The sequence below is a fragment of the Rhinatrema bivittatum genome, chromosome 1 (assembly GCF_901001135.1).
Source record: "Rhinatrema bivittatum chromosome 1, aRhiBiv1.1, whole genome shotgun sequence".
Classification (NCBI taxonomy): Eukaryota; Metazoa; Chordata; class Amphibia; order Gymnophiona; family Rhinatrematidae; genus Rhinatrema; species Rhinatrema bivittatum.
The window spans coordinates 127541544-127568822 of NC_042615.1; the positions used below are offsets into that span (position 1 = coordinate 127541544).

Genomic DNA, 27279 nt, shown 5'->3' on the forward strand with positions numbered 1-27279 from the left:
CAGCAGGGCTTGAACCGTGGGTCTCCTGGTTCATAGTCCACTGCTCTAACCACTAGGCTATTCCTCCTCCCTTTATTTCTTTAGAACTCCGTCTCTTCAGGTCTATCCAGTACTGAGCGGTAGGAAGAGCTGTGTTAGTGCCTATGGCACCCGCGGTTATCGCCCGCACAGTGCAGCTCACCTACCGCTCGATCCTGAACACTAATTATATGTAAATGTAAACCGCGTCCGTAATGCCTTAGTCCCGCGCAACCCATTTTACTGGATAGAGCGCCTATACAGTATCCTGGGTGCGCGGGCCTAAGGCTTCACGCCACGCTGGTATCTGTCATTTCAAATGTCATTTGAAATGACAGATACCAGGAAGCGAAAAAACCAAAAGCAAAAAGTAAGTCGCTTCGCCGCTTCACGCTTCCCTCCCCCCGGAGCAAGGCTGCTTTTCGCGCCCTGCTCCGGGAGGAGGGAAGAGTGAAGCGGCGAAGCGACTTACTTCTTGCTTTTGGTTTTTTTGCTTCGCCGCTGTCAGTGTCCCCCCTCCTTTCGGAGCAGGGCGCGAAAAGCAGCCTTGCTCCGGGAGGAGGGGGGGCACTGACAGCGGCGAAGCAACGGCCTTGCTCCGGGAGGAGGGGGGGCAGTGACAGCGGCGAAGCAACGGCCAATTGCACGCTTTCCCCGTGCAGGCGGCCATCTTCGTCGGGAGGAGCTACGATCGCATGGGTTCCTGATGATGGCTTCAGAAAAGTAAGTTGGCAGGCGTCCAAAAGCGACTTACTTTTGGGATCTTGACAGATCCCAGATCCCAAAAGTAAGTCGCTTTTGAAAGAAAAAAAAAAACCCAAAATTGCTTTTGGTTTTATTTTGCTTCGCCGCTGTCTTCGCCACTGTCAGTGCCCCCCCTCCTCCCGGAGCAAGGCTGCTTTTCGCGCCCTGCTCCGAGAGGAGGGGGGACACTGACAGCGGCGAAGCAAAAAAAAAAAACGAAAAGTCGCTTTGCCGTTGCAGTCTCCGTGGCAGCCCCAGTCCGGACATCGGAGGGGGGCTGCAACGTTTTTTTCGCTTTTTTTTTTTTTTTTGGCTTCGGGAGCAGGGGAGAGGACTGGGGCTGCCACGGAGACCGGCACCCATGATCGCGGCCGGGGCAGGTGAGCGGGGGCTGGGGGAAAGCTTGCCATCTACCTTTACCCCTGCCTCTACCGCAGGGGTCAGGGTAGGCGGTAAGTTTGCAGGTTAAACGCGCGACAAAACGGCAGGGAAAACTAGCGATAGTCGGGGCGCGGGTTACGGGATGCTAGGGAATAGCTAATTCGCTCGTTTGCATGCAATATACATGCCGCGGGCGGAAGGGGTTGCCCGGGGAATTTAGGACGCGGTAGGAGTAGGTTAAAGGGGATTCAGGATCGCAGAAGGGCTAACGCGGCCGGAACGTGAGTAAAAAGCGGCTTAGGAGCAGGGTAAACGCGGCCGCACTTTACAGGATAGGCCTGCTTGTGTGGCAGATGAAATTTGTGCTAGAGAGTCTGGCTTTTGTTAACTATACACCAACAGGTTCCAGATGTGTATTTTCCTCCTGTCAGGAAAGAAAGCAAGGACAAAAAGCAGGATGAATTAGCCATGACACATGGGTGATATCTGATGGCACTGAACGGACCCACTCTCTCAAAGCTCAGTAAAGCTTTACTGAATTAATATGCATGGGAGTTCCCACTTGCACATGCTGTCTCTTGAGCCCTTCAGTCTCTTCAGAGCTTAAACTTAACAAGGTAGTCTCCAGGCAGAAGAGTGAGTAATAAGCATGCCTAATGCATTCTGCTTTCTAGAGAGAACCCTGTTCATAGGTATGCAAATTTGCTTTCTCCATCAACAGGCAGGCATGAATTAGCCATGACAAATAGGGAGTCCTAAGCTGAGAGATTTGCAATGGAAGCACATACTCAAGATAACCTGTCTTTGCCAATAGAGACTGGACTACTCGTAGACCTGCTTGCCCAGAGGTATTGTCACTTCAGGACATGTTGTCCAGACAGTAGTGAGACACGAAGATGTGCACAAATAAAACAGGCAGCAGCTTTGCAAATATCTTCGATGGAAGTGGCCCAGAGATGAGTCACTGAAGTCACCATTACTTTCGCCTGATGAGCCTGGACAGCGTCTAATCTGTAAGCCAGCCAGCACATGCACAATACAATCCGCTAGCTAATTGGTCAGAGTATTGCTCTAGCATGCCTCAGAGGAAGCTGTCCAGGAGCCCTTCTCCCAGCCTACATCTGCTATAAAGGGACTGGCTTTCAGGTGAGCATCAGGAAGGGTTATTCTTTAAAAGATGATAAAGTACTGTGGACCAGGTGGTTTGTTGAAGTCTCTGGGTACTACTGTAGAAACTGGGTAGTAGCGGGGAGTGAGAGAGGTGGTCAGTGAAAGCTGAGAGGCACCCGTTTGAACTGCCTGGAGGCAGTAAAGAGACATTCCATCTTGCTCTTTGACGCGGTGAGAGAGAGCCCGGACCGAGTGGGAGGTCCCGACTGGTGACGTCATCTGTGGGCGCCACCGGGAGACTACAAAATCGAGGGCACAGCGGCGCGCAGCCGAAGCCGTGCGCCAAAGGGGCGCGCCCCTGGTAATTTTTTTTTTTTTTCCTTTTGGTATAATGGGGAGAAAACGGAAATCCAAGAATTACACATCCTCACCAATAACATCAGTGCCGAGAAAGTTGGGACCCATGGACACCCATGTAATACGTGTGGGTGAGTCCATTGGAGAGGACGTTTTAGAAGGGAACTCACAATTGGGAGTTTCCTTAAGTCCCAGGTCCCCACAACCTCCTATTCAGCCAAGAAGGGTAGGTGCACTTGAAGGAAGTATAGGTACAGACCCAATGGGTAGCAGTACCCCTGCTAATTTAGGGGATACTGAACCAGGAAGGAATGTACAATCAGTAAGTTTAAATATGAGGGAGGAGGGAGTAGTTGCTGATACAAGAGTTCAATGTCCACAGATAATATTTGATCCAAACAATGAGGTATTAGACAATGAAACAGAACCAGAGAATGTATCATTATTAGATTTATGGAGGTTAACAACAAAAATCGATAAGAAACTATCTAGCTCTATCACTAAGATTCATACTTTCTCATTGGAAACGAGGGGAAAGTTTATGGACCTAGATGATAGGACTAATAAAATAGAAAAGATACTTGGGAACCTGAACCCTTCTGTGAGCAATTTGCAAGCCACAAGTGCATCTTCTATAAAGGACAGTTTTGTATTGCATAATAGAATTGAAATGCTTGAAAATGACTTGCGGTCATGCAATTTACGTTTGTTAAATTTTCCTATATCCAGATTAATGTCTGCTTTTGAATTATATAAAAAATATGCAGTAGAGATTCTGTCCTTTGATTCTATGCAAATCCCTATACTCTCTAAGATGTATTATATACCAAAAGGAAGTACACTAAAGGCTCCAGAAGGTGGAATTGATATAATGGAAAGTCCAGGGGTCTCTACCTTTTTAGAGGACTCCATGGACAATATAAATACCAGGGCAACTTTGTTAATTTCTTTTTCTTTAAGACAAGAAAAAGACCTGTTCTTCTCAAAATATTTTCAGCATAAAGATCAAAATTTTTGTGGACAGAAGTTACAGGTCTTTCCTGATGTCTCTCGTGCTACTCAAGCACGACGGAAGCAGTTCTTGTCTTTTAAACAATCACTTATAGAGATTGGGGCTAGTTTTTACTTAAAATTCCCCTGTAAGTGCCAGATAATGTACCAGAATAATAAGTTTGTATTTACTGATCCAATACACTTAGGGGCGGATTTTCAGAGCCCTGCGCGCTGGGAAGCCTATTTTACATAGGCCTCCCAGCGCGCGCAGAGCCCCGGGACTCGCGTAAGTCCCGGGGTTCTCGGAGGGGGGCGTGTCGGGGGCGTGTCGGGGGCGGGCCCGGTCGTCGCGGCGTTCCGGGGGCGTGTCGGCAGCGTTTTGGGGGCGGGTACGGGGGCGTGGCTACGGCCCGGGGGCGTGGCCGCGCCCTCCGTACCCGCCCCCAGGTCGCGGCCCGGCGCGCAGCAGGCCCGCTGGCGCGCGGGGATTTACGTCTCCCTCCGGGAGGCGTAAATCCCCCGACAAAGGTAAGGGGGGGGTGTAGACAGGGCCGGGCGGGTGGGTTAGGTAGGGGAAGGGAGGGGAAGGTGAGGGGAGGGCAAAGGAAAGTTCCCTCCAAGGCCGCTCCGATTTCGGAGCGGCCTTGGAGGGAACGGGGGGAGGCAGCGCGGCTCGGCGCGCGCAGGCTATACACAATCGATAGCCTTGCGCGCGCCGATCCAGGATTTTAGTGGATATGCGCGGCTCCGCGCGTATCTACTAAAATCCAGCGTACTTTTGCTTGAGTCTGATGCGCAAGCAAAAGTAGGCTGATCGCGCTTCTTTTAAAATCTACCCCTCTGAGCGATTTTTAAGGGATAAAACTTCGATTAATATGTGATGGTATATAGTAAAGGTTGTAATATAGAAATGTTTTCAGCTTAACAGACTCGTAACTCATTCCCCCTTGATGTGGGCTAGATAACCTTTAATATGTGGTATGAAATTGTATGGAAATTATTATGTTCTTTGGAATTCCTGATTATATCATTTTGTTATAAATGTTATACTCAATAAAAAATAAATTAAAAAAAAAAAAAAAAGAAACTGGGTAGTAGCGATGTTTTCAGATTTAATGGGCAGGTTGTCTTTTTCAATTAAGATATTGCCTGGTCGAGGAAGATAAGACTCCTCAATTTATGGAGCAAAGAAAATCTAGATCTGCTCAAGTTCTAACCCCTGTAAAGAGATATAATGTCTATGAAAAGCCTGAAATAAGATACTTTAAAAGGATAGCTTTATTGAATGTTAGATCAATCTATAATAAGTCTTAGGCTATTGTTGATATTTTGGAGGATGAAGATCTAGAAGTTTTGTATGACAAACTTGGACGCAAGAATCTGATATTGCTTTTTTTTTTTTTTGCTATGCTTTGGCCCCAACATTTTCCTTATTTTCAATCAACCCAAGGGTGGGGGGAAGCGGGTACCAATTATTTTTTGCCAATCTGTCCAGATGGACATTTTACAGTTAGAACAACTTGCTAGTGTGGAACATGTACAGATTAAAGGGTTATCCCCGCAACTCTACTTTTAGAGCAAACTCCAGGATATACTGCTGCATATCTGGCCAATTTAATCCAGTTATAGCAAATGTAAGTTAAAAATCTTGTTTGCTTTTCCTAGAATAGTTTAATATACGGTACACATCTTTAAAGTTCTCACCTAAGGGGTCATTTACTAGAGGGTTTCTCCCATTCTGTCTCTATGGGAAAAATGCTTAGTAAATGCCCCCCCCCCCTCCATTAGGAGTTTGTGGTCAGAGTCTCGTAATTTGGTGTGTGTTCCATCATTTAAGACAATTAAGATGGACGAATTCAGAGAGCGCCTATTTTATGTTGAAGAACCAATGATCTGGAATATTCTTCCAGATAGTCAACACAGAACTCTCTTTATTGAAGTGTCAAGTCATTCTTTTTTGAGCAAGCATTTGCTCAGGTGAGATAATGTATCCACCTTGGTTTCCGTAATATACAGTTGGGCAGTCTTTTATTCATGGTTTTAATGTTTTCAAGTGAATCAAGATTGAAGCTAGGCCAGATTATGTTATTGATAAAAAGCAGAGTATTTCTAGCAAAGGAGGATTTGTAATGAAAAGGATATGACAGAATTAATTTTAAACATACAGTGTTTGCCTTTTTGGTATGTTTGTAGATGGGCAATGGAAGACATTTGTAGACTTGTCTAATGTTATATTAATATTTGTGATTTTAAGATTATGAATGTTGTATTGTAAACCACCAAAATGGTGGTCTAGAATTTTTTTAAGTAAATAAATAAATGTTGATATTATGACTAAGTATTTTATTAATTCAATGGTCTCTCGCAGGTTATGTCAGCCTACACATGAAGCAGGATATATTTTGTACTCCGTTTTCTGCCCGGGCTGGGTCCGAACTCTGCCCGGGAGTGGTAGACGTATGGCGTAGTTCTGAGACAGTGGATTCCATCGCGATAGAAGTGAGCGCTATAGGGGTCTCATGTGAGCTCGTACCCATGGCACTACCTCCAGTGTGGATGCCATCAGACCAAGGACTTGCAGGTAATCCCATGCTGTAAGGCGAGGTTCGCTCAGCAGGATTTGTAACTGGTTCCTCAGTTTTGATCTCCTTGTGGGAGTCAGGCTGACCTTGTCTTCTTTGGTGTCGAATCAGACTCCTAGGTATTCTAGAGACTGTGAGAACTGCAGACAACTCTTGTTTGTGTTGACCACTCATCCGAGGCTCTCCAGTAGCGTTTTGACTCTGTTGGTTGCCTGGTGACTTTCCTCTGGGGATTTCACCCTGATCAGCCAATCGTCTAGGTAAGGGTGTACGAGGATTCCTTCCTTCCTTAGTGTTGCCGCCACCACCACTATGATTTTGGTGAACATCCGTGGTGCTGTGGCTAACCTGAAGAGTAGTGCCCGGAACTGGAAGTGACTGTCCAGGATTTTGAAGCATAAGAAGAGCTGATGTTCCTGATGTATCGGGGTGTGTAGGTAGGCTTCCGAAAGGTCCAGGGATGTGAGAAACTCTCCCGGTTGTTTCGCCCTTATTACAGAGCATAGGGTTTCCATGTGGAAGCGAGGGATCATTAGGTGGTGGTTGACAGACATGAGGTCCAGGATGGGCCTGAACGTCCCCTCTTTCTTGGGGGATGATAAAATAAATGGAATAATTCCCAGTATTTATTTCTTGTGGAGGTACTAGGGTTATGGCCTCGAGGGCCAGTAATCTGGTCAGTGTAGCTTCCACTGCCACCCTCTTGGAGGTGTCGTGGCAGGGTGATTCCACAAACTTGTTTGGAGGGGTTTGGAGGAAATCCAGGTAGTACCCCTCTCGAATGATGGTTAGAACCCACTTGTCCGAAGTTATCTCGACCCATCTGTGGTAGACTAGGGTTAGTCTGCCCCCTATGTCTTCTTTCCTTGGACGGGTCGGCTGAATCTCATTGTGGGGTGTGGCTGGGGCCTGGACCCGAGCTGGTTCCCCTTTTGTTGTGCTTGTTCTAAAAGGACTGGTTCCTGCCTGTAGGATGGGGTGCTTGATAATTGTTTCTGTATGGATTGAAGCGCTGTGAATCTCTGCCCCTGGAGGATCGGGGGAAGGGTCGCTGGTTTCTCTTGCTTTTGTCCTCCGGTAGCCGCGGTAGTGGGGACTCGCCCCATTTGTCAGCCAGTTTCTCTAGTTCACTGCCGATCAGGATGGATCCCTTGAAGGGGCATCTTTGTGAGTCTCGATTTGGAGGACGCATCGGCCGACCAGCTTTGGAGCCAGAGTTGTCTCCTGGCTGCCACAGCTGATGACACTCCTCTAGCTGCGGTGCGTACCAGGTCGGAAGCAGCATCCGCGAGGAATGATACTGCCGGTTTCATGGCTTCCTCAGGGGTGTTGCTCCTGGTCACGACAGTGCAACAGGCCACTATTTGTAGGGATATAGCAGCGACGTCAAAGGACTGTTTAAGGATGGATTCCAGACGTCTGTCTTGCGCATCTTTGAGTGCTGCACCTCCCTCCACTGGGATAGTAGTGCACTTCGAGACCGCGCAGACCATAGCATCCACTTCTGGGCATGTCAGAAGGTCTTTGGCCGCAGGGTCCAGAGGGTACATGGCTGCCATAGCCAGTCCCCCTTTGAATGTGGACTCTGGAGCAATCCATTCCAGGTCAATTAGCTGTTGAACGGCTTCTAACAGAGGGAAATGGCGGGAGGTCTGACGGAGTCCCTCTAGCAGAGGGTTCCATCTTAGGTTCCCCCGAGGCACTTGTGCCCGGGATAGCAAGCTCCTTTAGGCTGCGGGTGACCAGGTCTGGAAGCTCGTCCTTGGTGAAGAAGTGTTTCATGGTCCAGTGAGGCTCTGTCCCCGGAGGGAGTTCCCCTTCTTCCAGGGGCTCCGATTCCTCCTCCGAGATGTCCGTGTCCCCATAAGTGGGGCTTCCAGGTGGGGGATTCATTTCCCTGGGCCTAGCGGGGCCCGGAGCATAGCGGTCCTCTGGTGGAAGCTGCGGCCGTATTACCGGAGGCTCCATCTGCATGTGAACGAAGGTGTGCAGGCCTTTGAAAAATTCCACCCAGGAGATAAACGCTGGGTCCAAGCTAAGAGGCGCTGTGTCCCTGGGCGGTCCCGTTTGAGGGGGGTTCCCGCTGGGATTTGCTAGGTCCGGAGTACTTATTGAGGAACTAGCACTCAGGCCCGGATAGGGCTGGCCCTGGCCTTAATCCCCCAGGGTCTCCTCGCACTGGATACACAGGTCGTCGGCCTCTTCGTGTTGTGCGGGTCTGATGTGGCATGCTGGGCAGAGGCCCTGAACCTCGAGCTCCTTTTCTGGTGGTGCCATCGATATAGACACGTAAAATCTCATGCGAATATATGCGTGTGGTCAGATATGAGCTCTGGTGTGCGCACAAGTCGTGGTTATGCGCCTGGCCTAGTAAGCACGAGTTGCACGTGTAACTTGTGTGTACTGCATTTAAGTGTGTAACGTTGTGCGCACGACTCGCCCTATGCGCACGGATCGAGACGGCGGTCAGGGCAGCGAACAGGGCCAAAATGGCAATGGCAACCACCTCTGAGGGTCCCAATGTGGGAGAGCCCTTGGATCTAACTGGGGTTGAGCCCAGCTAGGGCGGATCAACCCGGTGGCACTGGTCCCGGCCGGCGACCTGTGCGACTCCTTGAGCTTCGGAGACCGGAGATTTTAAACAAGATTTCTACCTTACCTTGTCTCGGCGCTTCCCGGTTTCGTTCCGGGGGGTCTCCGGCTATAGGGGGAGAGGGCAAATACCTTCACCGCAGCGCTCGTGGATGTGCCCAAGATCGGGGGCTAGGTCCCTGCCGAGGGACCACAGAAATCACCTCGGGAATTCTCAACTGGGGGAGGGACCAGAGGGTGTCACCGCAGGAGAGCGGGGCTTGCTGTTGAGGTAGGTTTTCTTCTTATTTTGGGTTTTCTCCATTACATTTTGCTCTAATGCTGTGAAAGCGTGCAGGTAGTCCCTAACTGCTATGGAGACGGAAAATACTGAAGAGCTGCACTTCCTGCAGGGGTATATGTACTAGGGCTAACATCAGACTGAAATCTGATCCGTCTCCAACTGCTATCAGGAGTACACTATACCCATTGGTCCTGATTCCATCTGCTACTCGCTAGGAAATGTGCGAGGAACTTAGGGAAAGTACACAAAACGACTAATTGTGAAAGAATTGTAGGTATGGTGAATAGGAGACCAAAATTGCAATTCACTCACTCTTCAAGCAGAAACAGCTGAGCTAGGACTACTTTGAGTTTCCAAAGCAGTGGAAGTTTACAGACCAGAGGCTTGGACCACCACAAATCTTTCATGAATTTGGAAACCAAACATCTGCTGGTAATACGCTACAATAGCGCTGAGATGAATCTTGACTGGAAGAAAGGATGAAAAGAAACTGAAGTACATCCCTCAGGCTACATGAGAAAGGAACCAGATTAGCTGTTCTCACACCAAGCCAATAAACCTCTTCTACTTAAGATTATAGGACCTCCTAGTAGAAGGCTTCCTAGCCAAAATCAGTATATCCTCCATTTTCTTTAGAAGAAGAAGAAACTACTGTGCATTCAATATCCATGATATGAGGGCTAAAGATGTCAGGCTCTGCCATGCAAACCTGCCATTCTCCTGTGTGATGAGATATGGAAACCACACTTGCCATGGCCAGGCTGAAGCAATGAGGATCATCTTTGCCTTATCTCGAAGGACCTTCTGAATCATCCTTGCAATTAGAGCAATCAGAAGGTACATGTCAAGTAGAGAGATGCCCTGAATCACTATTACAATTCCACTTTGTTTTTTCAATCTAATATCAATACTACATAACTTCTCAGAATGCACTATTTATATTTTAAGGACCTTTATATCCAGGGCCAAACCATTGCAATTCTCATGTAGCAACAGTTTTGTTGCTGTGCCCCCATATTATATAATCATAAGTCCCACATTACTTGTTTTTATAAACATTTTTGGATTGCATTTGGTATGTTCCAATTAAGGAGAAAAGCTTCAGCGACTAATCTGTACACGATCAGATGCATGGAGTAGCCATGTTTGACCTATTTTCTTCTGAGGTCTCCCCAGTTACTGAATAGTTTGTCCACCACTTGTGTGACTACAGCACTCTGAGGCAGTCCACTAAGGTGCTGAACTGTCCATAACCAAATCTGGATCATCTTGTGGCAGAGGGTTGTAGAAACCCGTGCCCCCTTCCTTATGTAAAACATGGATACCTGATTGTCCATCTGGATCAAGATTCTCTTTCCCAATAGGAGATCAGAGAAAGCACTCAAAGCATAACTAATGGATTATCAGTAGGTTTATATGTAGAGGACTCTCCAAGGACCACACTCCTTGTTTCTACATAGTTCCTGTGAGAACTAACAACCCATGGGTTGAGATTTTCAGATAAAAATCACTTGATAAATTGAGGCCCATAGTGGGAGACCCACACTTGGAACTGTTAGTTTCAAAACCACCAAAAGGGATGCTTTCATTCCAGGGTAGCCAAAATTTGATGGATACAAGGTTGACAAAAAATTGATCCCGCTGGCTTCGAAGGCCCCAATGAAGACACTGCATGTGTAACATGCATCATCACTGGCATATGTCCTAATGAAACCAAGACCAACCTTGCTGATGCCTGGTCCTCCTGAAGGAGGGATTTCACAAGACCCGTCAGAAGTATGGCCCTTTCAACCAAGTGCAATGCTGTCTCCTGAAGAGTGTCTATCCAGGCCTCTATACACTGAATTCCCTGCACTGGAACCAGGTTTAACTTGGTAAAGTTGACTAGGAATATCAGAGACTGGTGCAGTCGAATGGATCATACAAGGATAGACTTGTTAGCCAATCTTCTAAGCATGGGAACACGCAGACACCCCACTGCCAAAGCTATGCTGCTACCACCACCAAGCACCTCATGAACATACTCAGGGCTGCAGAGAGAGTAAAGGGAAACACATCCTTCACCACAAACCTGATGAACTTCGTATGAGTGTGGAGAATATGATGTGCGCATATGCATACTGAAGATCCAGAATGCACATCCACTCCCTCAGCTGAATGAAAGCAAGCATTCATCTTGAATTTCTCTGGAATTTGTTCAGTTTTTGTAAATCCAGAATAGGTTTCAATTATCCTGTTTTCTTGAATATGAGAGAATACAGACAGTAAAAACCCCTAAACATGTTCCTGGAATAGTTCAGGTTTGATAGCCTTCTGTAGAAAGAATAACTCCACTTCTAATTGAAGATAGGAAGATTGAAATGAGTCTGATTTGAAGGCCGAGAAAAAAAAAAAGTAGGTGGTTACCACTGAGGAAGGATCTGAACGTCATAGTGAACAATACATTGAAATCATCAGCTCAGTCTGCTCCAGCAGTCAAAAAAGCAAAAAATGTTAGGAATTATTAGAAAATGAACAGTGAATAAAATGGAGTATGTAATAGTACCTCTGTATCACTCCATGAGGAGACTGCACCTTGACTACTGTGTGCAATACTGGTCAGTGCATCTCAAAAATAAATAAGTAGTTGCACTGGAAAAGGTTCAGAGAAAGAAAACCCAAATGAGAGAGAGGATGGAATAATTCCCCTATAAGGAAAGGCTAAAGAGAAAAAAAAAAAAAAAAAAGACAGCTGAGGGGGATATGATAGATGTTTATAAAGTCATGAGAGGACTAGAACGGGTAAATGTGAATTGGTTATTTACTCTTTCAGATAATATTAGAAGAACTCGGGGCACTCCATGAAGTTAGCAAGTAGCGCATTTAAAACTAATCGGAGAAAATTCTTTCACTCAGCGCAAATTAAGCTCTTGAATTCATTGCCTGAGGATGTTAAGGCAGTTAGCATAGCTGGGTTTATAAAAAGGTTTGGACAAGTTTCTGGAGAAGAAATCCATAAGCTATCAAATTGACTTAGGGAATAGCCACTGCTTATTACTGGCATTATACTGCTTACTAGTAAAAAAGATTGGGCAAAGTTTCATCTGATGGTTATGGTACATAAGTTGCTGTATACGAGGGTTGACTGTAACTTGAAGAAATGCTGTAATATTATACCCCAGGTAGAACTTTGCATTCACAATCCATGGGTTTATTGAATGTGCCATCAATGAAAGAGTAGGTTATCTCAAACTTTATCCAGAGCTTTTTCTTTTTGTCCCTCCAGCACAGTGGAATAAATTGCCAGTTGAAGTGAGAGGAATGCAAGATGTGGAAGACTTCAGGAAGGGGGTAAAAACATCTTTTTCAAGCAGCATATGGTATTAGTGAGATATGTTAATTTTATGTAAAGTTTATACAGGGTGGCCCATGGAAAAGTAGCCTGCATCCAATATCAGTGCATTGGTGGCAGGCTACTTTTCCATGGGCCACCCTGAATAATATATGGGTGTTGTTATATATATTTGTAGATACTTATATATTTTCTATGTACTTATTCATCCGCCCTGGACAAAGTTTAGATTTGTAAGTTGCGGAATAAGTTAGTGCAGTTTAGTGTAGCTGGGTTTAAAAAAGGTTTGGATAAGTTCTTGGAGGAGAAGTCCATTAAATGCTATTAATCAAGTTGACTTAGGGAATGGCCATTGATATTACTGGCATCAGTAGCATGGGATCTTCTTAGTGTTTGGGTAATTGCCAGGTTCTTGTGGCCTGGTTTGGCCACTGTTGGAAACAGGATGTTGGGCTTGATGGACCCTTGGTCTAATCCAGCATGGCAATTTCTTATGTTAAGTATTTTTAAATAAATTAACTAAAATGCTTTGTTATTAGAATTACCGACTAACACAATTAGACCACTACAGCTATTACAAAATACCACCGCTCAAGTTTTAACAGGTAACAAAAAATATGATCACATCACTCCAATATTGATTTCCTTACATTGGGTGCCAATTAAATTCAGAATACAATACAAAGTATGTATAACATACAAAATCATTAATTAAAATATTTCAGATTGGCTAGGTGCATTTTTACACCTGTATATCCCGCAAAAGAGTTCTGTGCTCAAAAGGTCTTTTGACCACTGCATCAATTCGCTCTGCTCATTTGAGCGAGGTATGCGAGAGATCTATCTTCATTGCAGGGCCGAAACTGCGGAACTCTATACCATCTGAATTAAGATTAAACTAAAAATATGAAACTGTTTAAAAAAAAAGAAGATCTTAAGATGTGGTTTTTTAAACTAGCCTTCAATAGCAGCAATGAAGGCTAAAAAACTGAATGAGAGTAGTCCTATATTAAGAATGAAATTGGCAAGAAGCTGTGAAACAGAGGCACTGCCAACAATATTTCATAGGTGATTATATTTCATAGTAAGTATTTGTTGTGTAATATACTTATGTTTTAACTTTTACTCCTGGGGGAATTCTGCGCTACTGCGGAATTTGCACAGAATTCCCCATCTGCGCAGAAAATAGCAGAGGAGACCCTGGCATGTCGCGGAGCAAGTCCCACGGCACACGCTCTGTTCGCGGTGAAGATGAAGGCCCGGTGCGCCGTTCGCGGTGCACGGGGGCCTTCCCTTTTCGCCAAGAACGGTGCGCCGGGCCTTCGTCTTCGCCGCGAACGGAGCGCGTCCCGCGGCATGCCGGTGACAGAGAATGTATGTTGAGGAGGGAAGGGTGTGAGAGAATGTGTGTGTGAGAGAGGGGAGGGTGACAGAGCATGGTTGGTAAGAGGGGGGTGAGAGAGAACAGGAGGGTATGAGAGAGAGCATGGGAGGTAAGAGAGGGTGGGTTTTAAAGACAGGGAGCCTATATGAGGAGATTGTGAAGGAGTGTGTGTGTGTGTGTGAGAGATTGGGAGCTTATGTGTATGAAAAAGGGGTCGTGTTTATGAAAAAGGGGTCGTGTGTATGTGAGGGTGCTAGCTTGTGTATGTGTGAGCCAGAGCCTGTGTGAAGGGCTGCGTGAGAAAGAGACATAGGTAGCCTGTATGAGGATGTTTGTGTGAGAGAGAAAGGGAGCTTGTGTGGGTGTGTATGCAAGAGAGAGGGCCCTGTATGTGGGGATGTGTGTGCGAGAGAGTGAGGGAGCCTGTATGAGGGTGTGTGTATGTGGAAAGGACACTCTTACAGTGAATTTCTAGGGAAATTCTGCAACGTTAAGTAATAACTGTTTCTGTAATAATTTAAAAATGTAATTAAAGATTGTCTTGTAAATTGTGTTACTTTGACCAATATAAAGTTTGCAGAATTTTCAGTTTTTGTGCGCAGAATTTTAAATTTTTTGCGCAGAATTCCCCCAGGAGTAAACTTTGCTGTGAACTGATGGTACACAAATAAAATAAAAAACTGGTAGCATGGAATTTATTTACTGTTTGGGTATTTCCTAGGTACTTGTATCCTGGATTGGACACAGGATGCTGGGCTTGATGGACCTTTGCTTTGTCCCAGTATAGCAACTTATGTTCAATGTTATCCATGTGCCACAATTTTAAGGACATCAGTCCTTGATGATCTATTATCGCTCTGCAGGAAGGACTAGACCCTTCCTTCTATTGGCAGAGGTCAAGAGGCAGGCTTCAGATCCATCAGAAACTGGTGCCTGGTTTAGACTGCATCTGCTGTGGAGTTATAGGCTGATGCCTTTCACTCAAAACATCCACATCAGGCGCACACAGCTTGGTACGTTCTCCTAATGGTCACGGAAATTTCTTCCACACCTGATATTTCTGTGGGACTTTTGAGAGTTAAGTGCCAAAACATACTGATCAAGTGCCGCAGAGAGCCACAGACTTACCAAGTGCTGATAGTGCCTTGGAGATCATACTCTTCGTCAACAAAACAGATGGCTCCCTGGTCAAACTGGAATCTGGGTAGAAAAGTTGAGTTGGCACTATGAGGATCTTCCATGCCATGCTATGCAGACAATGAACCATCTCTTCTCAGTGTCAAAGAGGGGCCTGCATTCATGGAGCTCTGTGCCGTTGGTGCCAATTGAGAGGGGTCCCCATTTAGATCCCTGTTTCTATGCCTCTTCTGGTGCCATGATCTGGAGCCTAGCTGCTCCTCATTTCTCAACACCTACTCCCCAAACCCATCCTTGCAAACGACCCGGCATATAGCGCCTTTCCCGCACAACACTATGTTCGAAACCTTGGAGTTCAGATTGACCAGCAATTGAACCTAAAAAAAACACATCAACACAATCCTCAAGGAAGGTTTCTATAAGCTTAATGTGATGAAAAAATTAAAACCATTACTCCATGTCAGTGATTTCCGCACAGTCATCCAGGCCACCCTCTCATCTAAAATGGACTATTGTAACTCCCTCTTCCTAGGCCTCCCCCACTCCACTATAAAACCACTTCAAATGCTGCAGAATGCAGTAGCTAGGACCATTTCCAATGCCCGTAAATATGACCATATCACTCCCTCCTTAAAGACCTTCACTGGCTCCCGGATCCCCTCTCATATCCTCTATAAAACTCTCACTACGATCCACAAAGCCATTTACACTCACAATTCGAACTGGCTTGATGAGCCACTCCATCACACACGCTCTAACTGCCCCTCCAGAGCTTCTAATAAAGGGACCCTCCACGTGCCTTCCCTAAAGAAGGCACACCTTGCATCCACGAGGGACCGAGCCCTTTCCATTGCTGGGCCTACACACTGGAATTCACTACCTTTGAATCTCCAGCTCGAGCTGTGCGCTATTAAATTCAGAACTAACCTAAAGACCTGGCTCTTCAAACAAGCATACCCTCCATAGCTCCTCCACACTGCCACACTCCTTTGCGGCGCCAGCATGTAACCTGAACCCATGTATATAGTTATGTTACATTGTTTCACTGTTTTCTGGTTTTGCGTATTCCTGCAACCAGCCTGTTGCGCTTGTATCTCCAACTCCTTGCTGTATCTCTATTCCTATGTAATCCCTTCCCTGATACCTGTTTATTGTAATTTCCAATCTGTAGTTCTGATGTAAACAGATATGATGTCGCTACTAATATCGGCATAAAAAAAAAAAAAAAGACGACAAATAAATAAATAAATAAATAAATAAATAAATAAATAGAGGTGGGTGGGTGCAGGGGTGAAGCATTCTTGAGCTTATGGGAATAAGAGTGAGAAACATTCTGCCTTGATTAAGTACTATGAATGTAAAGATACCTCACTTCAAGAAAATCTGCTCCAATGCTTGGCCTCGCGCTGAGGTTTGGGCTCAGCTACTTGTGTTTTTTGAGGCCTCCATCTTCAGGCATGGTATTTGCTGCTGCACCTTAAGGACATGAGAGCAACAGTACACAATAAGCAACCAAATGTCCGATCTTGTAGAGGTTTATTGTGTGCAAATATACGCAAATATACGCAATACTGTGTGCAAATATACGCTCTATTGCGTATATTTGCACACAGTAAACCTCTACAAAATCGGGCATTTGGTTGCTTATTGTGTACTGTTGCTCTCACGGCTTTATTAAGCAAACTTCCTTGCTGTTTTTTTAGCACCTTAAGGACATACAACCAAGGCTAAACAATTTGAAAAATTGTGATCTGGTGTTAAAAAAAACAAAAAACCCCAAATCAACAAATGGCGTGATTAACCATGATTGACATCCAGTGCTCACGGACACAGGCCTTATACCATGGGCTTCTTGGTCTTAGGCTTTTCTGATTTCTTTTGTTCTTGTAAAACTTTAACGTTCTATTGAGGGGCTGCTGAAGCAGCAGGAAAATAAAGTGCGACGAGGCAGAACAAAGGGGGAGGCACTAGGCCTCAAAATATAAAAAGAAACTTTTTGAGACAAAATAGCTAAACATCCGTGCAGTAGTTTGGACAAACTGGGGGGGGGGGGGGGGGTGTAGTGCATACTCGTGGGAACTCCTGCATGTGCTCAGGAAAGCTTTACTGAGTTATAGAGATGGGTGCATTCAGTGTTGACGAATGTCGACACCCTTGGGTCATGGATAAGTCAGCCTTGCTTTTCAACACAGAACCTTCCAACACCCCTTCATATTAAAGATAGTGAAGTAGGGGTGGGCTATACTTTTTAAATGTACTACTGTGGTAGTTGGAATCAGGATTTAATAATATTGCAGTGACATCACAAGCCTAGTTTCTCATCATTGCAGTTCTATTGGAAACAGCTACCAAATACCATGCTAAAAAATATAGTAAGGAAGGATAGTTTTAAACCTTATGGCAGACTCCCAGCCTCCTTTGGTAAATGATTACAGGATTGATTTACTGTACTACTCTTGCACTGTGATTCTTTTAAAAGGATGCCATATAAAGAAGGGTTGCTAAGAACTGTGCTATGAAATTGTATCTCCCTGACTTACAATCCCAAAGAATGCTCAAAGCAGCCTGTAACAAGTTACAAGATAATACACAAAATACAATACATTCATAGACAAATACAATATAATTTCAAAACAGTAATAAACCATAAGAATACTACCTGAATTCTGAAAGCTCTGGAAAAACTTCTGGGACATCTGGCATCTTGTAATTAAACCCATTTAGGCTCAACTAAAGAGAAATTAAACACACACACAATTATAGTAATAGCACAGACATTCTGGACAGGAAATACAAGCCTGAAACTTAATGTACGTATGCACTGACCTGGGAATGTGCTTCAGTCACTGGGACAGGTAATGGCAGGTCTGTGATGAGCCCATAAGAAGGAGCAGCAGGTTTGGCAGTTGTGAAGTTCGGAGTTGAAGGAGGAACTGTTTCAGCCACTGACACAGACCTGTTTGTTTCTTGTGGTGGGTAGGAAGGAAGAAATGGAAACCCCTGAGAAACATAAGGTGGTCTTCCACTTGGGTTACTGTAAAGGCTGGAAAGAAAAGTAAAAAAACGGCACTGCACAAGGATTCTAAGTACAGATTTGCCTTGATTTCAAGAGACAGCCATTCCTAAGAGTAAAGCAAAATTTCTAAAAGGGCTACATGCAGATGGCTAGAAGAGAAAGGAATGCAACTGGCCAGGTATTATATTCTGGATCATCAGCATAAGATCTGTCAAACTCTGTCATAGACAGTACTGAAGAAGCATTTACAGCCCCTGGGAAGGAAGTCCCGAACACTACAACAGTGTTTCTCAACTCAGTCCTTGTGGTACACCTAGCCAGTTAGTTTTTTAGGATATCCACAATGAATGCTGCCCAGGGCAATGGATGTTGATATGAGAGGGATAGACATTTTTTAAATGTAGATGCAGGAGATAGATTTGAATACAATGAAAACAGTGCATGTGAAACTCCCTCATGCATATTCATTGTGGATATCCTGACTGGCTAGGTGTGCCCAGAGGACTAGGTCGACAAGCACTGCACTACAAAACTGGGACTAGACTTAAGAGTGGGGTGGAGAAGTAGCCTAGTAGTTAGAGTATGGAAACTAGGGTTCGAATCCCACTGCTCCTTATATTTTGGGCTAAGTCACTTTACCCTCCATCGCCTCAGGTACAAACTTAGGACCAGATTCATTAAGGTTTTTCTCCCATTTTGTGTCTATAGGAAAAACTTTTAGTGAATCAGGTACTTAGATTGCAAGTCCTCTGGGAATAGGGAAATACCAACAGTATCTGAATATAAACTGCTTTGAAGTGTTGAAAATTGGAATATTAATAAAGCAAAATTCCTTACCTTGTAATAGGTGTTATCCCAGGACAGCAGATGTAGTCCTCACATATGGGTGACGTCACTCACGGAGCCCTAATGCGGGAAAACTTCTGGCAAAGTTTCTAGAAGCTTTTAACTGGCAGCCTGGGGCTACTGAGCATGCCCGGCATGCCATGATATTCCCTGCCACAGGGGTCTCACTTCAGTCTGGTATGTAGCAATAAGCGTTAGCAAAATTAAAATAATAAAAGTCTGAAGCCCAACTCCGCGGGGTGGCGGGTGGATTCTGTGAGGACTACATCCTGCTGTCCTGGGATAACACCTATTACAAGGTAAGCAATTTTGCTTTATCCCAGGACAGCAGGACGTAGTCCTCACATATGGGTGACGTCACTGACGGAGCTCTATTGCGGGAAAACTTGTCAAAATTTCTAGAAACTTTTGACTGGCACTGTGAGGCCACTGAGCATGCCCAGCATGCCATGATATTCTCTGCCACAGGGGTCTCACTCTAGTCTCGTACTGTAGCAATACGTTTTAGCAAAAAATAATAAAAGGTATGAGACCCAACTCCGTGGGGTGGCGGGTGGGTTGTGCGAGGACTACATCCTGCTGTCCTGAGAACACCTATTACAAGGTAAGCAATTTTGCTTTATCCCTGGATAAGCAGGATGCTAGTCCTCACATATGGGTGATTAGCAAGCTAGAGGCCGAGTCATTTTGTTGTGAATCAACAGTGATGTATTGTTGTTGAAAATGAATCAGCTGAAGATTACAGCAGGTTGGGTGTAGAAGGAGTTGGGATTAAACTGGAAACAAGTTCTTTAAGACAGATTGTCCATAGGCTGAATCTTGTCGTCCTTCTTTGTCCAAACAGTAATGAGCTGCAAAGGTATGAAGAGAACTCCATGTTGCTGCTTTACATATGTCAAGGATTGGCACCGAACGATAGTGTGCTACTGAGGTTGACATTGCTCTTACTGAATGTGCTTTTACTCGCCCTTGGAGAGGAAGGCCTGCTTTTTCATAGCAAAACTGTATGCAATCTGCTAGCCAATTGGATAGAGTATGTTTACCCACTGCTTTACCCGGTTTGTTTGGATCATAGGAAACAAAGAGCTGATTGGATTTCCTGTGGACTGCAGTGCAGTTTAAGTAGAAAGATAGTGCACGTTTACAATCCAAAGTATGTAAGGCCCATTCTCCTTGGTGAGAATGAGGCCTTGGAAAGAATGTGGGTAGAACTATGGATTGGTTCAAGTGGAATTCCGTAACTACCTTGGGAAGGAAATTTGGATGTGTACGGAGAACCACTCTGTCATGTAGGAACTTTGTATAGGGTGAGTACGTGACAAGTGCTTGTAACTCACTAACCCTTCTAGCTGATGTAATGGCTATAAGGAAGATAGTCTTCCATGTGAGAAATTTAAGATCACAGGAATCTATGGGTTCGAAAGGAGAACGTATGAGTCTTGTTAAAACCAAATTCAGGTCCCATTTTGTGACAGGCGGCCGAATTGGTGGTTTAAGTTGAGTTAAACCTCTCATAAACCTACTGATAAGAGGTTGTGAGGATATAGGTGCATCTCCCATCATGTTATGGTAAGCTGAGATTGCACTTAAATGTACTCTTACCGATGAAGTCTGGAGACCAGATTCTGAAAGATGGTATAAGTAGTCTAGTAGAGAAGTAGTGGGGCAAGTGAAAGGATCAATATTCTTTTGTATGCACCACAAAGTGAATCTCTTCCATTTGGAAGAGTAATTCTTTCGTGTTGAAGGTTTACATGAAGCTATAAGCACTTGAGATACATTGGTTGAAATATTGAGTGGTTGTAAAATCAAGCTTTCAACATCCTTGCTGTCAGGAATAGGGATTGAAGGTTGGGATGGCGCAACCAACCCTGATCCTGAGTTATGAGAGTGGGAGCTATTCCCAGACGAATTGGATCCCTGACTGAGAGGTCTAAAAGTGTGGGAAACCATACTTGTCGAGGCCAATACAGGGCTATGAGTATCATGGACCCCTTGTCCTGTTGCAGCTTCACTAGAGTTTTGGTTATGAGCAGTATTGGAGGATACGCGTATAGAAGGCCTGAGATCCAAGGGCGAGCAAAGACGTCCTTGGCTGGCTGGTTTTTCTGTTTGTGAAGAGAACAGAATTTGTCCACTTTGTGATTCAGATGTGACGCAAAGAGGTCTATTGTTGGTTGAACCCAACATTGAAATATCCTGGTCGCTACTGAGGGATCCAGGGACCATTCGTGTGGTTGGAACTGACGACTGAGTCGATCCGCCACTACATTGTGAATGCCTGCCAGATAAGTGGCCCGGAGGAACATTGAGTGTTTCAGGGCCCAGCCCCAAATCTGTGCAGCTTCTTGACAAAGGAGATACGAACCCGTACCTCCTTGTTTGTTGATGTACCACATGGCTACTGTGTTGTCCGTTTGGATTAGAACAGTCTTGTGTGAAAGGCAGTCCTTGAACGCATGCAGTGCATAACGTATAGCTCGAAGTTCCAGGAAATTGATTTGAAATGTTGCTTCAAGTCTTGTCCAAGTTCCTTGAGTTTGGAGAGTGTCTATGTGCACTCCCCAACCCAAGGTGGATGCATCTGTAGTTAACGTTATCTGTGGGACTGGTTGTTGGAAGGGTAGGCCCTTGCGCAAATTGTCCTTGTTCACCCACCAAAAGTAGATAAGAACGTAGCTGGTGGGTTATTTGAATTGGAGAATGCAGTGGTTGAATGGCTTGGATCCATTGAGATCTTAAAGTCCATTGAGTTACCTGCATGGCTAGTCTTGCCATAGGAGTGACATGAACTGTGGAGGCCATGTGACTTAGTAAGGTGAGAAACTGATGGGCTGTTGCCTGTTTCTTTGAGTGAATCGAGTTTGCCAACAGGGATAATGTTTCTGCTCAATCCTCGGGTAGAAAGGCTCTTGATAGGATAGTGTCCAAGTTTGCACCTATGAATTGAATTGAAGTAGGTGAGATGGAGTAAGGTGGGATTTTTGATAATTGATGAGAAAACCCATGGAGTGAAGCAGGGAAATCGTTCGACAGAGAGGTGAGAGCTCCCTCTTGAGAGTGACTTCTGATGAGCCAGTCGTCTAGATATGGAAAGACATGGACACTTTGCTTGTGCAAGTGTGCTGCTATTACTGCCAGACATTTGGTGAATACTCTGGGAGCAGAGGCAAGGCCGAATGGCAGTACTCTGTACTGGAAATGTTGATGATCCACCATGAAGTGCAGGTACTTGCGATGAGGAGGGAATATTGGAATGTGAGCGTAAGCGTCTTGTAGATCCAGAGAACAAAGCCAGTCTCCTGTTTGAAGAAGTGGAAGCATGGTGGCTAGAGAAACCATCCTGAACTTTTCTTTCTTCAGAAATTTGTTAAGATTTCTGAGGTCTAGGATGAGACGAAGGCCTCCGGTTTTCTTTGGAATGAGGAAATAATGGGAATAGAATCCTCTTCCCTTCTGAGACCAGGGTACCGGCTCTACTGCCCTGGTTTTCAGAAGGGTGGAGAATTCTATTTGTAATTGAAGCATATGAAATTCGCTGAGATGAGATTAACTTTGGATATCCGGCCTCCCACTGGTAGTCCTGGCTGAAGATTTGAGTAAAGGCTCAGTTCTCTGGATGAAATTTCAAAAACCAGCAGCAGGTCCTGTTTGTGGAGCAGGTTGGGGCCTAGCTGCTCTCTGTTGCCGTGGTTGCGGTTTTTGCTGGGTTCTGGAGGGCCTGGGTCTAAATGCAGGAGGGAAATATCTTCGTTGTCTGTAGAAAGGCCGTCTGGTGTCTTTCCTTGGAGGTCTACGGCTAGTATGTATGGAGGGATCCTGTGGGAGGGAAGATAGCTGTCTCAATGTTTCTGTGTGCTCTTTTAATTGAGACACAGCATCCTGTACCTTGGATCCGAATAAGTTGTCTCCTAGTCAGGGGAGATCCACTAACTTATCCTGGACCTCTGGCCCAAGGTCTGAGGCCTTGAGCCAAGCCCACCTCCTGGCACTGATGCCTGACGCAGCCACTCTTGAAGCCGTCTCAAAGCAGTCGTAGGCAGCTCGGACTTCATGTTTTCCGGCTTCTAAACCTTTGTTTATGATGGCCTGTGCAGCCTCCTGGTATTGTGTGGAGAGAGATGGAACAAACTCCTCAATTTGTTTCCACAGATTTCTCTGGTACTGGGTCATATAGAGGTGATAGGATGAGATCCTGGAATTCAACATTGTACCTTGAAACACCTTACGACCCAAGGAATCCAGAAACCTATGGTCTTTACCTGGGGGATTTGATGAGTGAACCCTTGTTCTTTTAGACCTTTTCTGCGCCGATTCCACGACCACTGAGTGGTGGGGAAGTTATGACTTTTGGTATCTTGGAGTGGATTGCACTAGGTAGATACTATCCACTCTTATTTACTGCAGGAACAGAGCAGGGGTGTTCCCAAAGACGATGTTGTAGCTGTAATAAAACATCATGGATTGGAATTGCCACAACCTGTTTTGGAGGGTCAATGAATTGGAGTACCTCCAAGGTCTGTTGTCTAGTGTCCTGCTCTGATTCCAATTTAAAGGGGATGGAGTCCGCCATCTCCTGCACAAATGTGGTGAAGGTGAGATCTTCTGGAGGAGATTGTTTTTTGGGATGTGGTGGTGATGGGTCAGACAAAGTCTTCTGATGAAGTGTCTAAAGCAGTATCACTCCATTATCATATTCTGGAGTTTCTTGTTGTGGTACTGATGGTTTAGGTGGAGGAAGAAGGCCTGAAGGTCCTGGCAAAGAGTCTTCAGAAGAAGAATCTTCTTCCCTTGGGTTGGATGGCAAAGAATCCAATAAATTCTGGTATCTTCTTTGTAAGATATTATACAGTGCTGCCTCTGTGGATTTTGAAGCCTCAAGAGGAAGTGGCACCGTTGAAGAAGACTTTGGCATCGAGGATATCGGTCTCTTCGATGATTGTTTAGTGGTTGTCAATGTTGTTCCATTTTTCCTTTGTGTTGGTGCCAGGGGGACCATGGGCATCAGAACCGATGAAGTGGTCGGCATCGAGACAGACTCTGAAAAAAGAGGAGGCATCGATATTGGTATCGTCGGCGCGGTCATCAGTGGCATTGAAGTCACTGGCATCGGGGTTGTCCCCGGCATCGGGAGTGATTCTGGCATCGGTGATGTCGCCGGTAGCTGGTCTTTTAGGGCTTGTCTTACCGCTTCTTTAATCAATGTAGTCAAGTCCTGTGGTACTGGTGGAACACTTGGCGCCGATGGAAAAGGAGATAACATCTTCTGCAACGGCTGTGTAGGTGGTACCCAGGGAGGCCTAGGAGACGGCAATGTATTCTTATGTTTTGGCCATTTCCCGCTCGGTTCCTCTGGGGAGGGAACTGACGGAGACGCGGAGGTATGCCGATGTCTGTTTGTGTTTAGGCCTTACCTCTGTCTCCGATCTGATCAATGACGTCGACGGTGTTGGCGATGCTTTATCCCCGGAACCGTCCAGTCGACGTTTTTTCAGCAGGATTTTCTTTGTAATTCTTGCTGGGGAAGATTTAGTTCAAGTCGAAGGTGAAGGAATTAGTTGCAGGTGAAAAAGTTGTTCAATTTTTTCCTGCCGGAGTTTTTCTTCCATTCAATGTCATTTCCTGACATTGCTGACAGGACGAAATATCATGTTTTTCGCCCAAACAGACGATGCATTCGAGGTGCGGGTCTGTGACTGACATGGTCCGATGGCAGATCGGGCATTTTTTAAAACCCAAAGCCATGGTATTGTCGACAGCCGATGAAAACGAAATTGTGAGAAAAAAAAATTAGCATTTTTGAACTAAAAACGCTATGAATATCGCACCGTCCGGTGGGATATATGAGAGTGAGATCCCTTAAGGGAGAGAAATCTTTAAGAGATGACTTTTCAGTCAGAATTGAGTATAAAACTCAGAGAGCTCCTATGCCTGCAATGCCTACAGCAGCGTGGAAAAACGAAGACTAGAGTGAGACCCCTGTGGCAGAGAATATCATGGCATGCTCAGTGGCCTCACAGTGCTAGTCAAAAGTTTCTAGAAACTTTGACAGAAGTTTTCCCGCAATAGGGCTCCGTCAGTGATGTCACCCATATGTGAGGACTAGCATCCTGCTTGTCCTGGGATAAAAATGCACATGTGTCGAGTTCTGGAGGAAGCTGTGGTCAGTATCCCCTAATCAATGATTGTCACTGCAATGGCCAATGAAAAGCTCATGGTGCTGTATGCCAGTATTTATTTATTTATTTAAAGGCTTTTATATACCGGAGTTCATGCACTAGTGCATACCACTTCGGTTTCCAGAGAGGCTGGATCAGTTTGAGCTGAAAGGCCAGATGAACAATAGGACACAGTTGGGCCATAAAAAAAGCATCATGTCAACTTGAAATATTTCCCCAAGTTCACTAAAATAAAACAAAAATATATATATATATAATACAACAATGACAACAGGAAACGGAGAATCTCCCTCCAAGTCCCCTTTCCTGTTGTCATTGCTGTATTATATATATATAATTGTGTTTTATTTTACTGAACTTGGGTAAATATTTCAAGTTGACATGATGCTTTTTTTTTATGGCCCAACTGTGCTTTCAGCTCAGACTGATCCAGCCTCTCTACTGGCATACACTGACACACACACACACTGGAGCCAGTGCATGCAAATCTCTCATATGCATATTCATTGTGGATATCCTGAAAACAGGGCCAGATTGTAGCTCTCAAAGACCAGAGTTGGCCATTCCTGCATTAGTGCATAGGCTTCTGATGAGGGGTGTAGACAGCAAAGGGGGGGGGGGGGGCTCTGAGGATGGGGGATGGAAGGTGGACAGGGACCTCCAGCCTGAGAAGCCCCTCCCAATACGTTAGACAGTATCATGGGTGCACAGTTGGCAATTGCACAAACAGCCTAGTTTGTAGTACCAGTTCAGCGGGCTGCACCCATGAAGTGCAGTCTATTTTTATAAGGTGGCCAACCTTGGTGATTCTGGCTGAAGCAAAATCAACTGCATACTGCGGGGGACTCCAACATCTCCACACACAGAACAGGGTTGTAGAAGAGGGGCTCTTCTCGGTAGTCTCCTGTGGGGTTAGTTGATCTCCTAGGTGGAAATCATGTACCAAGACTTAATAAGGTCTCGAGGGAAAGATGGCAGCACCAGGAGGGTGACCAGCATACCCTTCTGATAAGATAAGAACATGCCATACTGGGTCAGACCAAGGGTCCATCAAGCCCAGCATCCTGTTTCCAACAGTGGCCAATCCAGACCACAAGAACCTGGCAAGTACCCAAAAACTAAGTCTATTCCATGCTGCTGTTGCTAGTAATAGCAGTTGCTATTTCCTAAGTCAACTTAATTAATAGTAGGTAATGGACTTCTCCTCCAAGAACTTATCGAATCCTTTTTTTAAACACAGCTACACTAACTGCACTAACCACATCCTCTGGCAACAAATTCCAGAGTTTAATTGTGCGTTGAGTGAAAAAGAACTTTCTCCGATTAGTTTTAAATGTGCCCCATGCTAACTTCATGGAGTGCCCCCTAGTCTTTCTATTATCCGAAAGAGTAAATAACTGATTCACATCTACCCGTTCTAGACCTCTCGATTTTAAACACCTCTATCATATCCCCCCCTCAGCAGTCTCTTCTCCAAGCTGAAAAGTCCTAACCTCATTAGTCTTTCCTTATAGGGGAGCTGTTCCATTCCCCTTATTTTGGTCACCCTTCGCTGTACCTTCTCCATCGCAACTACATCTTTTTTGAGATGTGGCGACCAGAACTGTACACAGTATTCAAGGTGCAGTCTCACCATGGAGCGATACAGAGGCATTATGACATTATCCATTTTATTCACCATTCCCTTTCTAATAATTACCAATATTCTGTTTGCTTTTTTGACTGCCGCAGCACACTGAACCGATGGTTTCAATGTGTTATCCACTATGACGCCTAGATCTCTTTCTTGGGTTGTAGCACATAATATGGAACCTAACATTGTGTAACTATAGCATGGGTTATTTTTTCCTATATGCATCACCGTGCACTTATCCACATTAAATTTCAACTGCCATTTCGATGCCCAATTTTCCAGTCTCACAAGGTCTTCCTGCAATTTATCACAATCTGCTTGTGATTTAACTACTCTGAACAATTTTGTATCATCTGCAAATTTGATTACCTCACTTGCTGTATTTCTTTCTAGATCATTTATAAATATATTGAAAAGTACAGGTCCCAATACAGATCCCTGAGACACTCCACTGCCCACTCCCTTTCACTAAGAAAATTGTTCATTTAATCCTACTCTCTGTTTCCTGTCTTTTAGCCAGTTTGTAATCCACGAAAGGACATAGCCATCTATCCCATGACTTTTTACTTTTCCTAGAAGCCTCTCATGAGGGACTTTGTCAAACGCCTTCTGAAAATCCAAATATACTACTACATCTACCAGTTCACCTTTATCTATTTATTTATTTGATGATTTTTATATACCGACATTTGT

The 27279-nt window shown here is 45.0% G+C and overlaps 1 protein-coding gene across 4 annotated transcripts in view; it reads right to left on the minus strand.

The window, feature by feature from the left end:
- Positions 1–27279, minus strand: part of VPS37A (VPS37A subunit of ESCRT-I) — a 109343-nt gene that overhangs the window by 18230 nt on the left and 63834 nt on the right. For 2 of the 4 annotated variants that reach the window (XM_029587104.1, XM_029587123.1), the window contains exons 5-7: positions 17739–17955; positions 17572–17642; positions 14904–14975 (exon numbers count right to left, since the gene is read on the minus strand). In XM_029587104.1, the coding sequence (XP_029442964.1) occupies positions 14904–14975; positions 17572–17642; positions 17739–17955 (360 nt within the window). The remainder of the gene's footprint in view (positions 1–14903; positions 14976–17571; positions 17643–17738; positions 17956–27279) is intronic. The other 2 variants (XM_029587117.1, XM_029587110.1) reach the window with 1 other exon arrangement.